Here is a 14952-nt window from a genome sequence, read left to right as displayed (position 1 = left end):
AGTGCTGTTATCACTCTGTTTCTATTTCTTCCTTCGGTCAAATGAGGTCACTGGGTTCTCTCTAAAATTGCAGTTAGAGCCTGCTTGGCTCTAACTCTAGCATTCGAGCCTAACCTGCACCTTTCAGCAGATGTTTCTCCTAACCCACGTCTCTCTGCTTGGATAGCTGCCTGGCTCCCCTCACATGGGGCAGTGCGATCCTTTCTAAGGGGTAGGTGGACGGAATCTGCCTCTGACAACTCTCCAAACTCTAATTCATCCATCCCAGTGTCACTTGGCTTGTTTCCAGGGTCAAACCTCAGTTCTTCACAACCAGGGCCAAGTGTGGATATTCCAAGGGGTCTACACCAGGAATTGGCACAGCAGAGGCTATCTTAGGTCTTCCTTTGCTGTGAGGCAGAATGGAGAGAACAGAGATTTATCCCTGTTCTGGAGCCCCCTCATATTTGGGCTCCAGATGACCCCAGGCCAGCTCTGGGCTCTAGATCCTTCTTCTTCTTTTTTTTTCTCTAAATCCTTCTAAACAAGAAAATGCTTTTGCTCCCTGATTTTTCCAATCCTTTTGTCTCAGTTCTATTGGTCTCCTGTCTCTCGTTATATCCTTTTAGGTACAACCTCAAGGACCTCATCCAGCTGGCTTTACGTGCTTCAAAATAGCTTTCTCTACTTCCTCGACTGAGGACAGTCTCTAGCCTGATTACAAATGGAATCTTACCATTTCCCTGGGCTAGAGAGCTCCAGGTGGTGAAGGGGGAAGCAGGTCTCTAAGGAGTGAACAGAGAGAACCACCACCAGCCTTATTCTTCACAAACCACGTTCAAGCCTGTAGTCAATGGGGCTGACCAGAGCAAAGAGCCAAAGTTGGCCGTGAAAGCCTGACCCCTGTACTGTGACTCATCCAGAGACACAAAATGGATGTGTAATCCTTCCATTTCCCCTTTCCCCATCTTAGGCCTAGTGGCTGTTGATGAAAACCAGGTGGTAAGTTGGCCAAATAAGGTCTACCTGTTGCGCTCTCCTTTGCAGAGCCCCAGGAATCTATCAGTTGTGGATATTAAATAGAACCTTTAATATGTACAGATTAAATAGAACCTTTAATATGTACAGATGTACAGTCTCCCAGAGAAAAAGAAGAGAAATTCTCGTGACGCAGTCACACTTGGGAGCCTGCCAGTGGTATGAGGTGGCTGAGGCTGCTCCTCTGCCACGGCCTGCCTTCCCTGGGCCTGGCCTCATCAGCACTTGTTTTTTCTTGGGAAGGAGGGAGAGAGTAGCCCCAGGGGTAAGAACAGAGTCTTGGGGAGCTCCAGGGCTGGCACAGATGAGAGCAGACCCAGAAAGGAATCAGCCAGTCAGCAACAGATGGGAGGCTGAAATCAGAGTAGAAAACAAAAGGTTGAAGTGGACACGACCCCCCAAGAGTCAAAGAAGGGATGAACGTAAAGATATACATGCTTGTCTGGATTCGCATGCGCAGAACAGCCTGGTGAGAAAATTACCCAGAGTCTTTGAATTCACTTATTTAATAATAATAATTCAGAAGAAGCAATCTCAGCTGTAGACCAAGTCATCTAATTTCAGAACATTTATCCCTCGAAAAAAAGTGCATCCCTCCAGCAGTCAGTGGTATAGATATGAGCTCCCCCTTTCACTCATACACTTATGCAACAGGCCTCTTCTCTGTGACCTCGGCTTGGCTGACACAGCCACCTTAGAATAACCCCTAAACGCAGGATTTCTGTTCTCGGGAGTCACCATATCCAATGTTACTCTAAGCGACAGAGAATAAAGGATATAAGATTATGGTATTAATTTGCCTAGAACCAATTTACCTAGAGACAGTCTAAAATATTTATCAAATCTGCAGCATTTCAAAAGGATTTGGTAGATTCACCCTTTCACTTTTTATCATTCTTGTCTATGTAAACTTTTTTAGCCAACTGAATATGCCCCATGCTTGTTCATTTGTTCATTAGAATACATTGGCATTTTTAACAGCAGGAATGTAGAAGTTAGACCAAAGCATCAAAATCATGAGCTCCATTACATTATCCAAGGCACCTAATTTGTAAAGGAATATTTGATTAAGAAACACAAAAAATGATACACAAAATATCTGTACCAATTATATTTATTGCTAGGAACTTTAAACTTTTTAGAAAAGCATTTGAAAAGTAGATAACATAGGAAAAGATGTCCATAAAGGTAGGAAGCAATCTCATCATTTACAAAGTGCTGCAAATTTGATAAATTTATGTTAACAATAAATCAGAAGTACTGTTCAATGAATAGATACAAATCCTTAAAACACCCAAAACATAGAAACAGAACCCCTAAATGGCTATAAAAACACTCCAAAGGGAATTGGAACTTTTGGCAAACTGGTCATTAAGTGACGTAAACTTTGGCAGCAATTTCTGCCCAAGTGTCTTGTCTCTGTGCTTTTAATAAAACCATCTTTTCTCAACTGGAAAAAAGCGAAGTAAACTTTAAGCATTTAAGTCTCCTGTGAATTTGCTTTAAGAGACCAATTTTAGACAAACAGACTAGAACCAGGTCAAAGTGTGCTGCCCCTCTGGCTCCCCAGAACCTCAGAGCTTGGGGGATGTAGTGGTTGTAATCCTGGATCCCTCTGTGGGGTGGCAGGTCTGGAGTGGTGAGCTACTGTGAGGGAACTGGGGTAACAGTGACCTGAGAAGAAAGGAGTGAGGGAGTGAGTGTGTGTCTGTGAAATATGCCTATGTGTGTATAAACAGGGCTGGAGGGCTCAGTGCCCCCCACTCCCAAAGATCCACCTGTTACATCCCCGAGCCGAAGAGAAGAGGAAGCCAGTATAGGCACCCACCTAGCCTTCCCAGGCCCACGTGAGTCCCTGAGAAACAGGCCACACAAGCAGCAGGCCCACCCCGAGCTGTCCCCCTTCCCAGCACGAGTGAGCAGCTCTACTGGTCCTTAGAGCGAAGGTGGCCAAAAAACAACTCATTAATAAAGTCCAGTTTCTACCTCTTCATCCAGATTCAGAGATAAGGTACTGTGGGAAGACCCTGCTGACCCTATAGCTGAGGGGTGCAAGAGTAAGGAGTGTTCATGGTGTCCTCTCTTCCTATAATCCAAAGCCAGAACATTGCTTGACTTATGCATAAATGTATACTGGAGATGCAGACTAGAAAGTACTGGAACCTGCCTGTGCATGCCTGAGTATATGCTACAGCACGGGCTGCACACATGGAAAGAAAGCCAGTCACCCCACCATGGCAATGGAAGGTTCCTTCTCCACAGTTCATTTGGAATGTCTTATCTTTGGGTCTCTGGCCCTTGAGGCCCTCCCCAGAGGACTCTTCTGCCTGGCCAAGGAGTACGTTCCTTGCCTCAGCTGGCCTCAGAGGGGCCCTCTGGCCAGAGGAGTTTGTCAGGGGTGGCGAAGGCAGCAGCGGTGACCGCAGGTCAGATATAGTTGGCAGGGGGCTGACGGGCACTGAGCCGCTGCATGTGACAGCCGTGGCAGAGCAAGTGCCCATCCAGAGGGAAGCAGCAGCAGCCTTCCTCATCGCTCAGCTGCATCCGGCAGTCCTAGGGAAGAAGGACCCCTAGTTCACCTCAGCCCAGGCAGCTCAGATATCTTGGGAGTCTGCCCTGCTAACACCAGCCTCCTAACACTGGAAGAAAGGGGGTGGGGTTGGAAGGGATGGACTCCCAGAGAAGCCTGAGAAGTACCTCAGCAGGACAGCAGGTGTCGCTGCTACAGCAGAAATAATGAGCCAGATTCCCATTTGCAGTGGTTACCAGGACCAGGAGTCCCCAGTTTAGTCTCGCCTCTGCCTCTAGGGAAGCCAGATTCAGAAAGGACTAAACACCCAGGACCAGAGATAGTGGCTGGAGGATGGGAGAGATACTGGAGACAGGTCAGAGCACTTGCCTGGTTTCCATGCCTTAGACTTCTCCTACAGACTTGGCCAGTCCAGAGACATGCCTCCTCCCCGGGCCCCATCCCCATTCTCCTCCAGCAGCCCTGACCCCTAACACTCACCTCACAGTGGTAGCACTCAAAGTGATAATCCCGGTCCATAGAAATCACCCTCACAATGTCCTCACAGCCCTGAAATGATGCAGACCCCCAGAGGATAAGCACAGCATGATAATCCCAACTCTACCCTCCCTGCCCCAATAGGAAAATCATAAAAGGCCTCCAGAGAGAGCTCTCTGCGATCATCTATCTGTAGCTTTGAGATGGCCTTTGCAAATCCTATTAGAACTTTTCCTCCTCCCCTTCCTTGGTGCTGCCTCCAAGGGCATGTCCTCTCACAGTCCTCCCTCTGTCCGGCAGCTCTGCCCTTACCTATCTCTCCCAGCTGCAGGGAGGAAAAGGGGGCAAGCAGCCTAAGTAATGTAAGCTAAGCTGGGAACAGGAAGATCCAGGAGGGTCTGGTTCCTCGTTGGCTTTTGGATTCTCTCCCTAGGCAAGCGAGTAGCACGCGCAGCACAAATCATTGCTGACATCTTCCTACTGGCCCTGAGGATTCTTCCCACCTTTTTCTAGCCCGTACATCTGGGATCTGGTGACCCTGACCTCAAAGAAAGTTTCCTCCTCTGGACTGGGAGAGACGAGATGAAGCCTGGGACCAGTGAGGCTGTCAGACATGTCCAGGCCCGGATGTTAAGGTCATGGTGGTGACCCTGAGAGCAGAGTCACACGGGAATCTTCGCAGAGTACATTCCTCAGCACCACCACCTCCCTCGGGAAGACAGGCCATATGTCCCCGTCCCCTTCCCAGGGGCAGCAGCACTGGCTGCCCCGCAGAACCCAGACATACTGACCTCGGAAGGGAGGATGGGCTGGCCACAGGCCGCACACTTAGGAGCATAATTTCTGAAAACGAGAGAGCAGAGAGTAGTTGAGGTTGGCGAATCCCCGCGCCCAGTTCCACACCGCACCCCAAGGGAGTAGACTCACTTGTGGTAGTCAGTGACACAGTACACCTGGTTGGAGAAGTCCACTGTGAAGGGGATGCCATCTAGGCACTTGTTGCAAACGATGCATCGGAAGCAGCCTGGGTGATAGGACTTCCCCATGGCCTGCAGAATCTGGCTCATAGGGTGGGAGGAATATCAGACTCCTAGGTTCTCCAGCTCCCCATGGTGCTTCCTGCTGTCCCCCAACCTCATCTTACTCCCTGCTATCCTCCCAGAACAATGCTATGTAATCTGAGGGGCCCTGGGACTCCTAAAACAGAGGCAAAAACCTTGAAAGAGATCTTAGAGAGTATCCGGGCCGGTGGTTCTCATCCCGGGCTGCATATTAGGATCACCCGGAGAGCTTGTAAAACCCATCAATGCTTGGGTATCACCCCAGAAGTTTTCATTGCTGTCTCCAATGACAACCCAGGCGCTGGTTATTTTCTTTACTTCTTCCCAGATGACCTACTAGGGTTGAGGACCACTGATCTAATCCTATTCCTTCTTATAGAAAAAAAAAAAACAAACAAAACCCAAACCCTGAGTTCTAACTGATCCCAGCTACTAGCAGGAAGGGGATTAAGACCTGGGACCCCACTCTCCTAGCTCAGCAGAGAGCCTAGCCTGGCTGTGCCTGCAGAATTAGGGATCCAGACTTGACCCTACCAGCAGAGGGAAGCCTGTAAACAGCTGCTCTGGGGAAGAACGAGAGGTAAGTGATTAATGTGGTGCTAGGGTTCCTCCCTCCACCTTTTCTCAGTACCCACTCTGTCCCTAGTCCCAACCCTTGGCCCCTCAGCCTCACACAGACTCTCAGTTGAAGACATTTTGCTTACCTTCTCCAAAATCAAGTGACCACAGACACAGCATTTCTCTGCTGCCTCCTGAAACCCTGAAAACTAGGGACAAAAATATAAGACCAAGGGAGGATGTTACCAGTAGAAACGACCTGATCGATGGAACCCCAAAGGGCTACCAAGAAGGGGGTCCCAGTGTGGGAGCCAATTCCAGGCCCAGGGGACCCCCTCACTCACCAGATAATCTTCCTCACAGTACACGGAGCCATTGACGCTGTAGAAAGCCTTGCAGCGCAAAGTTCGCCCTAGAAGCAGTAGACAAAGGACTGGAGCCTATCCCAGGGCCCACATACAGGGCTTCCCTGCCCCAGGTTCACTGTTCTCCAATGTTGCGTGATGTATTTAAATCTGGACTTTAGGCCTGTGCTCCTGACTGTCTGTCCTCTCTCGCTCCACAAAAATCCCATCTGATACAATTCCAATTTACTTTGGTTTCATTTCTGCCAACTTCCCTTCTCCTCTGCTCACTGCTCCTTCAGTTCCTGCCTCAAAATTTCCTAGGATCCTGCCCTCCCTAAATGAATGCCTTCCTCTCCAGTGCACGTGGAGCCACCAGGAAGTGCAAAGCCAACCCCAGGCTGGGGTACAAGGTAAATGAGCTCTAAACAAGGTGCTGTACAATGGCCATGGAAGCACTGTATAGGCCTTGCCCTCTGGGACCTTTCAACCTAGGGGCCTCTTCACCTGTGCACAGCTCTCCTGCTCTCCCAGCCCCATCTGTCTGCTTCTGGGGACAGGGTCAGCAGAGCTAAGGAAATATTGACCTTACTGCTAGGGACAGAGTGCTTTACTTTGCACTACAGTCAGTTCCCTTTCCCGCTGCACTAGGTGGCTCCCCCAAGCTCAGAGAAACCCAGAAAACCCAGGATCTTCTGTGAGCAGACAAGGCATGTGACCAACACTTAGGAAGTGCTCCAGGATGTCTAAATTGTTAGGGAGAGGGGAGGAGTGAGACCCAGGGTGGCGAACGGGCTAGTATGCCACCTTCTCTGCCCTCTTCTGATCAAAATCTCCACTTCCACCTCTGCCCAGTGGTTTACAAAAACTGACTTAGAAACTCATGAGACACAGAAGGGGTAGAGAGAGGGAAAGAGGCATACTCAGAAGAGGCCCTATAAACAGGTCAGACAGACGAACCTAGGCAGAGGTGGGGGGCAGTGGCGGGGGTGGTGGTAGTGGCTGGAGTAGGGGAAGAGAATGAGTGCTGGAGTCAGACAGGCAGAGATAGGAGATTAAAGGTTTAGCAAAGGAATCAAGAGTGGGCAAGCAGTGGGGAGGGTAATGAGGGAGGTGAGGGAAGGGCTGGGGAGTTAAGGCCCTGGGAGCACCCCCACCCCCACCCCAGGCGGGCCTCCGGAGCCTCCTGAGCTAACAGTGGCGGGCATTCCTGGAGCGTGATGTCATCAGCTTGGCATGGCCCTGTGGCCTGCACTCCAGCGAGGTGGCTGAACTCTGACCAGCCAAGAGAAAACCCCTTTCTCCTCCCCCCATGGCTCCCCACTCCCCCAGCCCACCCCCACCCTTCCCACATTCCAGTCTTTCACTGTCGCCCCAGGCAACTCAGGCTGCCCAGGACCAAACCCCAACGGCTGAGGCCGGGCTGGAGTCCAGGCCGGGCAAGCAAGGAGGCAGAAGAAAGAGGGAGGGACAGAGGGGAAGAAAGAGACTGAATGGAGGAAGGGAGGAGTGACTCCAGAAAGCAGACCCAACATGGGGGCTGGAGAGCCAGGTAGAGCACAGAGAAGGGAAGGAGGATATCTAGACACATGTGGGGGGGCCGGACAGCTGCTCGGGGAACAAGCGAAGAGGCCCAAGCTCTGCTTCCCCTAGGCACTTGAGTGTGTACGCGTGTGGGGCATGCTCAAGGCCTCAGCTCAGCTCCATGCACAAGGCCTAGGGGATACACTCACCACAGGAGCAGCAGACAAAGCACTGGGTGTGGTAGAGGCTGTCCAGGGCCTGGCAGGCATTGCTCTGCCCATAGATGCCTTTGTTGCACTTGATACAGGTGCCTGTGGGGAGAGAAGAGGTTGACAGCATCATGCCCCACGCCCCTAGCTCAAAGCCAGGGATTCAGGATCTTTCCTGACTGCTCTTTCCTGATTGTTCCAGAGGACCACCAGTTGCAGCCTTAGCTTTGATGGCCTCCCTCCTAAGAAGAGAGGATAATGAGAAACGGGATGCAGCTAGGTCTTGGGTGAGCAGACCCATCCTTGTTTACGGATTAACTAACAGATATTTTCTGAGTATGTATTTTGTGCCTAGCAAAAATATGGTGCCCCATACTATGGGATACTGGAGAAACTCAAAGATAATGTTCCTTGATCTTCACATGTGTAGCTTCTGTCAAGGAGAAAAGACTAACAGGCAAGGATATGACCCCTGTTGCACTGTGTGGGACAGAGTCCGAAATGCCAGTTCCTAATGGCTCAGCAGCAGACTCCTAGAGAAAGCAGGCCAGGTTTAGAAAGCGTCCTTGGGACCTCAGTTTCTCCATCTGTAAAATGAGCTGCTATATAGCTACAGAATGACTTCTTACTGCTCCACACCTCCAGGCTTCCTAGGATGGAGAGAAGGATATGGCTCAGCAGAGGGCCCTGTGCATATGGGCCCATGTGAGCATGACTCCTGTGGGGAGGTGGCTGCTAAGAATGTAGGGTGTGTTCCAGGGACTGGAGGTGGCACAGGGAGGTAGGGGGAAGGGAGACAGAATCCCTAATGTCTCCTTGAAATCTATCATGGGAAGGATAGAGCTGAACTGCTCTTCTCTGACATCCCCCCCTAAAATACATACACCTGGCTCTGGCACCCGCCTTTCCTGGGTGTGCTCTTCCCTCCCTCCACTCCCCAATTCCAGGCCCATGAGTGAGGGCTAGGGCCTGTCTTTGGGGAGCAGATCCCAACGGGCCCGCCTCACCCCGCCCCACCTCTCCCCCTCGGCCCACTGCCATACTCCCTGCCTGTTGGGGCCCATCCCAGTCTTTGCCCAGGGGCTTGGGAGCCAGTGCAGCAGCTGCAGCAGCGACTGATGAGCCCAGGCCTGTCCTGCTCCCACCCTCTGGCAGCTGGGCAAGGCTGTAGCCAAGGAAGAGGGCCCCTAACTAGGGGCCAGAGTAGGAGGGTAGTCAGGCTGGGAATTCTGTCAGAGGAGGCAACCTGGCTCTGAGGGAGAAGAGGCCTCTACCTCTGGGGTCAAGATGCCCACAAGACTGAACATCTGTTCCAAGACTGCCATGCCAGGGAGACCCGTCAGAACCATCTTTGCGAAGCCTTGGACAATATGGGAAGGCAGGCACAAACTGCTCAGGCATGTCCGCTGTGCCTCCTCTAACCCAGCATATCCACACCTAGGTTCTTCCTGCAATTATACTGCATTCTGTCCAAGCTCCTTTCTTCCTTTTCACTCTGATGGCTTGGCCAAAGAGACTTATTTCCACTCAACAGCCACTTCTCATGGGCCCCAGAAGGAAACTGCTAAAAGGATCTTGTCACTTAGTCTCCCTTGACCAAAGCATCATCTACTCTAGGCTTTCCTCTCTTAGGATGGGAGGACACGGTTGAACAGGGCAAGGAGGGTCCTGTCCCTGGCAGCCCTGCTACTTCTCAACCTCCACCTCAACCTGCCCTCCCTGGCTGGGTTCCTCCCCCGCCTCAACCTGCCCTCTTTAGCTGGGTTCCTCTCCCTACCCGCATTTCGAGCCATAGAGGCGTAGAGCATGGGGTCCAGGGCAGGAACATGGGTGGTGGGAAAGGTGAGAAGAGGCCCCGGGCCTTCCATTTCTGCTCTTTCTACCACATTAGCATTTCTTTATATAATGAAGCGGTGACTGTGGGTGCTGGCTAAAAAGATCCCGAAAGATCCCAATATCCTCAGGTAGTTGAGGCATATCATCAATCAATACTTCTTAAAGGTAAACAGGGACTAGGTTTCCTTAACAGCAGCAGAAAATGACGTGCTACTTCAAGCCGGAATTCTATGCAGGTTGTGGCCCAAACTGGAGGCCAGGAGATTTCTGGCAGTTACACAGGGTCGTTAACCCGCTAGGGATGCTGGTGTCCGGGTGGTCAAGGCTAACGCCCTGACTTCCGGAGGTTGGGGAAAGTCGAAGCGGACACCACCGGGTCTCGGCGTAAACGCCCACGCCCGCAGCATGCCAGCAGGGTTGGGACGAGCCAGCAGCAGGTCCCTGCTTTCCGTCCCGGAGCGCTTCACCCTCCTTCCCAGGCTCCATTTCCCCGACCGCGGCCGCCGCTCGGCGCGTGTTAGCAAGGAGCACCCCGCCACCCCCGCCCCCGCCCCCGCCCCGCGCGGCCCGCCCCGCCCCGCCCCGCCCCGCCCCGCCCGCGGGCACCTGGAGCGCCCGGGCAGGAGCCGGCACGCACGCGGCCCGCCCGCCCCGCCCCCCACCCGCGCATTCCCCGAATTCCTGCGGGCGGAGCTTGGGCCCGGGTGGGGGCGCGGCGCGCACAAGCCTGCAGGGGCACCGCCGCCAAGGGGGGAGCGGGACGGGGGATGCTCTTGCTCCCCATCTAGTCCCCTCCCTACGAGGCCTCCTACCGCGAGAAACGATGGCTCTGAAGCTTCAAATGGGGCTCACGAGATAATCAGGGAGTTGAATGTAGCCGGAATAAGGAGCCCCGGGTCCACTTGAGACCTGGTGGGAAGGGGAAATCCCCCTTGCCTCCTTCCTAGCTCCACGTCTCCGCCTCCGACTTCCCGGCGCCGGCAGTTTGGGCCGTCGGGGCAGCGGGGCGCGAACGCGGTGACGGGTCCCGTCCGTCCATAACCACTTCTGCCACTCACCGAAGTAGTCCTCTCTGGCCTCCGGCTCCCGCATCCGGGCCCGGGCGGCCTCTGCGACGAACGCACCCGGCGGCTCCTCGAGACCCGACGGCTCAATCCCCGAGGGCTCCCCGCGGGCGCCGGCGTCTCGCCCGCCCGTGCCCACCGTCAGGCGCAGCAACGCTGTTAGCTCATCCTGGTATCGGGCGCCCGCGGCACAGTCCCCGTAGCCGGTCACGGAGTGTCGTCCGGGCTGCGCCCCGCGCCTCTCCAGGGGCCCTGCCGGTCCCCCTCCGGCGCCAGCTAGAGCTCCGGGGCTGCCCAGGGCCGGAGGGTAGGAGTGGCGGCTTTCCTGGCAGCCGAACCCCGCGGGGCGGTGAGCGCACAGTCGGTCCAGGGCCGCGTGGAGCTCGGGGTAGGCGGACGGCACCCCTCCAGGGGAATAGCCCGCCGGAGCCCCAGCCAGGGGTGGGCCAAACAGGCATGGCCCGGCGGGCAGGGGGCTGCCGTGGCGCTGGTCGTAGCCCATGCTGATGCCGCTGGTACGGTTGCTGCAGGGTCGACTACCTCCGGCTCCGCCTGCTCCCGCGCCGTCCAGCAGCAGGCTGCCCCGCGGGCTGGACGGCTTGCTGGCGTCGCTGGCTGAGCTACTGGCGAAACTGGAGCGGGGGCTTAGAGCTGGGGCCGTGGTCTCCAGCCGAAAGTCGGGGGGCAACGACTGAGGTAGAGGCAAGGCCCGGGTGGGAGGCGGCCCCCCGGAAAAGGAGCCTTCGTAGCGCTGCGCCTCAAAGGAGCCGCGCGGGTTCCGCTCAGCGTCCAGGGGGCCCTGCTCCCGGGCTGCCTCCAGCGGCTCATCCCCAGGTCCCCCAGTAGCTCCACGGGGCCCTGATTTCCTAGGACCCCCCAACCCACTCAGGCGCCCCTTGCCCGGCCCGGGGGCCCCATCAGAGCCAGACCGGCTAGATTCACCCTTTCTGCGGCCGAACTTGGCGCTGCCGGAGTCCGAGAGCCTTAACTTCTCCAGCAGGCGACTAGCTTTCTCCCCTAACCGCTCCATGCCCTCGGGCCAGGGGCCTCCAGTCCCCTCCCCGCCCGGCCCCCTGCAGCGTCTCGGCGGCCGCTTCTCTTTGCCAGCGGCCGGACTCCGGTTCCCCGGGGGCACGGGGTGGGCACAAGGGTCTAGTGGGCGGCCCGGATGCCCGGCGCCGGGAATCCCGCAGCATCCCCCGGCGAGAGGGGCTGCTTCCCCCCGCGCACCAGGAGCTAAGCGGGGCCAGAGGGCGTACGGCCGCGGCTGTCCCGTCCGCCGGTCTGTCTGCTCGCGCGTCCACTCGCCCGGCCGCCCCGCTCTGCCCGGCCCCCGCCCCCCTCGCTCTCACACTCAGCACGGACCGAACTTCTCTCCCAAACTTTTGTCTGCCTGGCCGGATCTACTTTCCGGGAGGGGTGGAGCGCCGAGTGCGAGAGGAAGGGGGTGTCTGCGCAGGGATCGCGGGGACGCCGGCGGGGGAGGGTGGCGCCGGGGCTGACTGTCCGGAAGGTGGAGACCCGCCGACTGGAGGCCAGCGGCGGCCGAGGGGCGGTGTAGGCGGCTGCTACTAGGTCTCTCAGGAATTGGGACCGGGGAAAGTGGGGGAGGGGAGGGGAACTCTTTGTTTGCAGTTGGAATGCGCGGAGGGGCACGGTGGAATGTGGCGGCCCGGGCCGGGGCGACGTGGGGCTTGCTGTGCGCAAGCATCGTGACTTTGTTCCTACTGTGGGAGAGAGGAGGGAGCCTGGCGCAGAGGTAGTGAGCCAGGGGGAGATCCGTAAAGAGGGGGCCGGGGAGAAAGGTAGCTACGTGAAGAGGTTCAGAGACGCGTAGGTGAAGAGCCCAGAAGGGCGAGGAAGCCGGCCTAGAGAAGCAGTGGAAGACCGCGAAAGAAAGGGGGAGCCGGGGGGCCAGAGGGCTCGCGGGTGGTGCGGGGACCTAAGGACGAGCGGACCAAGAAAAAGGCAAATTTGTGAAAGTCCAGACAGAATGAGAGACCAACAGATAAACTGCAACAAAAACACCACTCTGAACCCAAAGCTCTGCGACGGTAGGGAGGAAAAGAGCTTTGGTGAACGTGTAAAAGGAGTGAGGAAGAGTGTTGGGACTAATCTCTATCTTCAGGGTAGGACACCTAGAGGAATAGAGACACCCCCTGGTGTTGGGAAATGAGATTTTTTAGGAACTATTTCAGGCGACTATGGAGATAGAAGGGCCTGGGTGTAGAGCTAGCGAACGCCTCCGGCTTGGTGGGCCCATAAGAGATTGGTGATGAAGAGTATCAAAGAGAAAGAAAAGAAATGTCATTTAGACGAGCCAGCAAGTGAAAATGATCAGGGCGGAAAAGGGAAAGAGGAGGCTTCTAGTGTTGGCCATACTAGAAAGATCAATAAGGAAAGGAAGAAACGGTGGCTGAAGTTGAACATGCCTAATTAAATACTAGCACAACTGACTTTGCCCCGACTAGCACATCAGGGGCAAGAGGTGGAGGAGGTAGAATGGAGAAGGAAAAGGATTCCTTTGTATTTAGATAGTAAATGAGTATGAAAATTATATGCAAACAAACCATGCATATTATTTTCATTTCAACATTTTGAACACCTTTCATAATCTTAGTTTAGCCTTAGGGAATGGGGAAGCAAAGGAGGTTAATATCTTTGGGGAAATTAATTTGGCACAAACTATTTGGCTTCTTTGTCCTAGCTGCATTGTCTCCCTGACCTCATCTCTCCCGAGAATCAGCCTCCCTTTTTCCCTGTCAGGCCTACAGCTTTTCTCTGATCCAGAGTAGAGTTCACTATCAGACTAGAAGCAGGGAACACTGAAAGCATTAGTAACAGAGGGGAGCTATCAGGTTGCATCCAGAACCTGCTGTGAGCGACATCTTCAGAATTAACCATAAGGCTCTCCCTCCTTTCCTGTCTCCACATGGGGAAGGAGAACCTGGATTCTTCCTTCCAACTACTTACAGCCAAAATATCCACAGCGCCTCTTATATTTGGAAGCTTTCCCACTTTAGAGTGAGGATGGGAGAGTGAATCTAATGAGAAGTTGAGAAGCCTTTAAAAGGAGGTCCATGTGGGAGTTAGTGGTGGCAGCAATGGGCACAGTTGGGATCAATAACCTGTATTTTCAGGGCTTAACAAGGACGAGAGATAAGTGAAGGCAGGGATGCACTGAAGGCAGGCTCCGATCGTGCTCATGGCCTCGGGGTAACTGTTCCATAGTCTGAACTGGAATTGAGTGCTCCACAGGCCCTGTTCTCCCTCTTCAAGACTTTTAATTACGAACTATGTACACAGATGGCTCCCAAATCCACACCTGTAGCCCAGACATCTTTTCTTTTTAAAAGTGAGCTCTTTATGGCCAATGTGGTCCTGAGATCAAGAGTCGAATGCTCCACTGACTAAGCCAGCCAGGAGCCCCTAGACCAGACTTTCTTAGACTTAAAAACTCAGCTGACTACCAGCATCTCCCCTTGGTTGTCTCAAAGGCATACAACACCCTCCATTGACTTCACCTTCCCTGCCTCCAGAAACTGGCTCCTCTGGAGTCCCCCGGGAAACGGCGCCATTAACCACTTAGCTGCTTAAGCCATAAATCTGAACATCAACCTTCTGCGATCCCTCCACCTCATGTCCAACCATGAGGTCCTGTCACTGAGCCCTGTCGATCACAAAGTCCAATCAGTTTGGCTTCCTAAATATCTGCCAAATCTGTCCTCCTCTCATGATTGTTTCTGTCTGGCCACCATCGCTTCTCTCCTGAGCCACTGCAAAAGTTCCCCCTGCCATCCGTCTCATACAGAGGGCAAGAGGTTCTTCTCAAACACAAAACCCATCATCTCATTTCCCTTTGATTTTTTGCTGCCTTTGAACTAAAGTCTACATTCTTTAAAATACTTGGTGAGGTCTCTGTTTCTCCAGCTTCTCTCTGCACCATCCCCTCCTCAAACCGTTCTGCAAGGGGATGGCAACTCCTCTGTGCTCTCTTGCCTCTGGGTTTTTGTCTTTGCCCATCCCTGGTTTGGAGCACTTGAAGCTTCCCCTTCCTTCTGGTTAACTCCTCCCATCTTTCAGGCACCAATTTAAACACCACTCTCTGAGAAGCCTTTCCAGAGCCCCAGAGTAGGTCAGCCATCCCTGCTGTCTGCTGCTGCTGCACCTGACACTGCCACCCGCCCCCCCCACCATCATCACCCTTATCACAGTTCATCTCACTGTTTACTTAACTGCCTGGGTTCCTGATTAGATCATAAAACCTCTAATCAGCATCTAACTCGATCAAAAATGTACCCACAGCACCTAACACAGTACCTGACACCTAGT

The 14952-nt window shown here is 54.1% G+C and overlaps 1 protein-coding gene across 2 annotated transcripts; it reads right to left on the bottom strand.

Annotated features, from left to right (window-relative positions):
* Positions 1–2115: 2115 nt before the first annotated feature.
* Positions 2116–12039, bottom strand: AJUBA (ajuba LIM protein). 2 transcript variants are annotated; one of them, XR_005988503.1, is made up of 9 exons: positions 10615–12039; positions 7721–7822; positions 5988–6055; positions 5790–5852; positions 4952–5082; positions 4816–4867; positions 4028–4096; positions 3715–3821; positions 2116–3570 (listed from the first exon to the last, which is right to left on the bottom strand). XR_005988503.1 is itself a non-coding variant. In XM_041759552.1 (8 exons), the coding sequence occupies exons 1-8, from the start codon at positions 11648–11650 to the stop codon at positions 3445–3447; spliced, it is 1647 nt and encodes a 548-aa protein (XP_041615486.1). In that variant the 5' UTR covers positions 11651–12039; the 3' UTR covers positions 2116–3444. The 2 variants fall into 2 exon arrangements, 1 of the variants encoding a protein (XP_041615486.1); XM_041759552.1 differs by lacking the exon at positions 3715–3821.
* Positions 12040–14952: the final 2913 nt, after the last annotated feature.

The sequence above is a fragment of the Vulpes lagopus genome, chromosome 6 (assembly GCF_018345385.1).
Source record: "Vulpes lagopus strain Blue_001 chromosome 6, ASM1834538v1, whole genome shotgun sequence".
In the NCBI taxonomy this organism is placed as follows: domain Eukaryota; kingdom Metazoa; phylum Chordata; class Mammalia; order Carnivora; family Canidae; genus Vulpes; species Vulpes lagopus.
This window is presented reverse-complemented; position numbering and strand designations above follow the sequence as displayed.

Coding starts and splice junctions, on each gene's coding strand:
- AJUBA (XM_041759552.1), bottom strand. CDS start 11,650: ATGGAGCGGTTAGGGGAGAAAGCTAGTCGCCTGCTGGAGAAGTTAAGG. Junction 5,083..5,789: donor GTCACTTGATTTTGGAGAAG/GTAAGCAAAATG, acceptor CCTATGAGCCAG/ATTCTGCAGGCCATGGGGAA. Junction 3,571..4,027: donor TTGAGTGCTACCACTGTGAG/GTGAGTGTTAGG, acceptor CTTCTTCCCTAG/GACTGCCGGATGCAGCTGAG.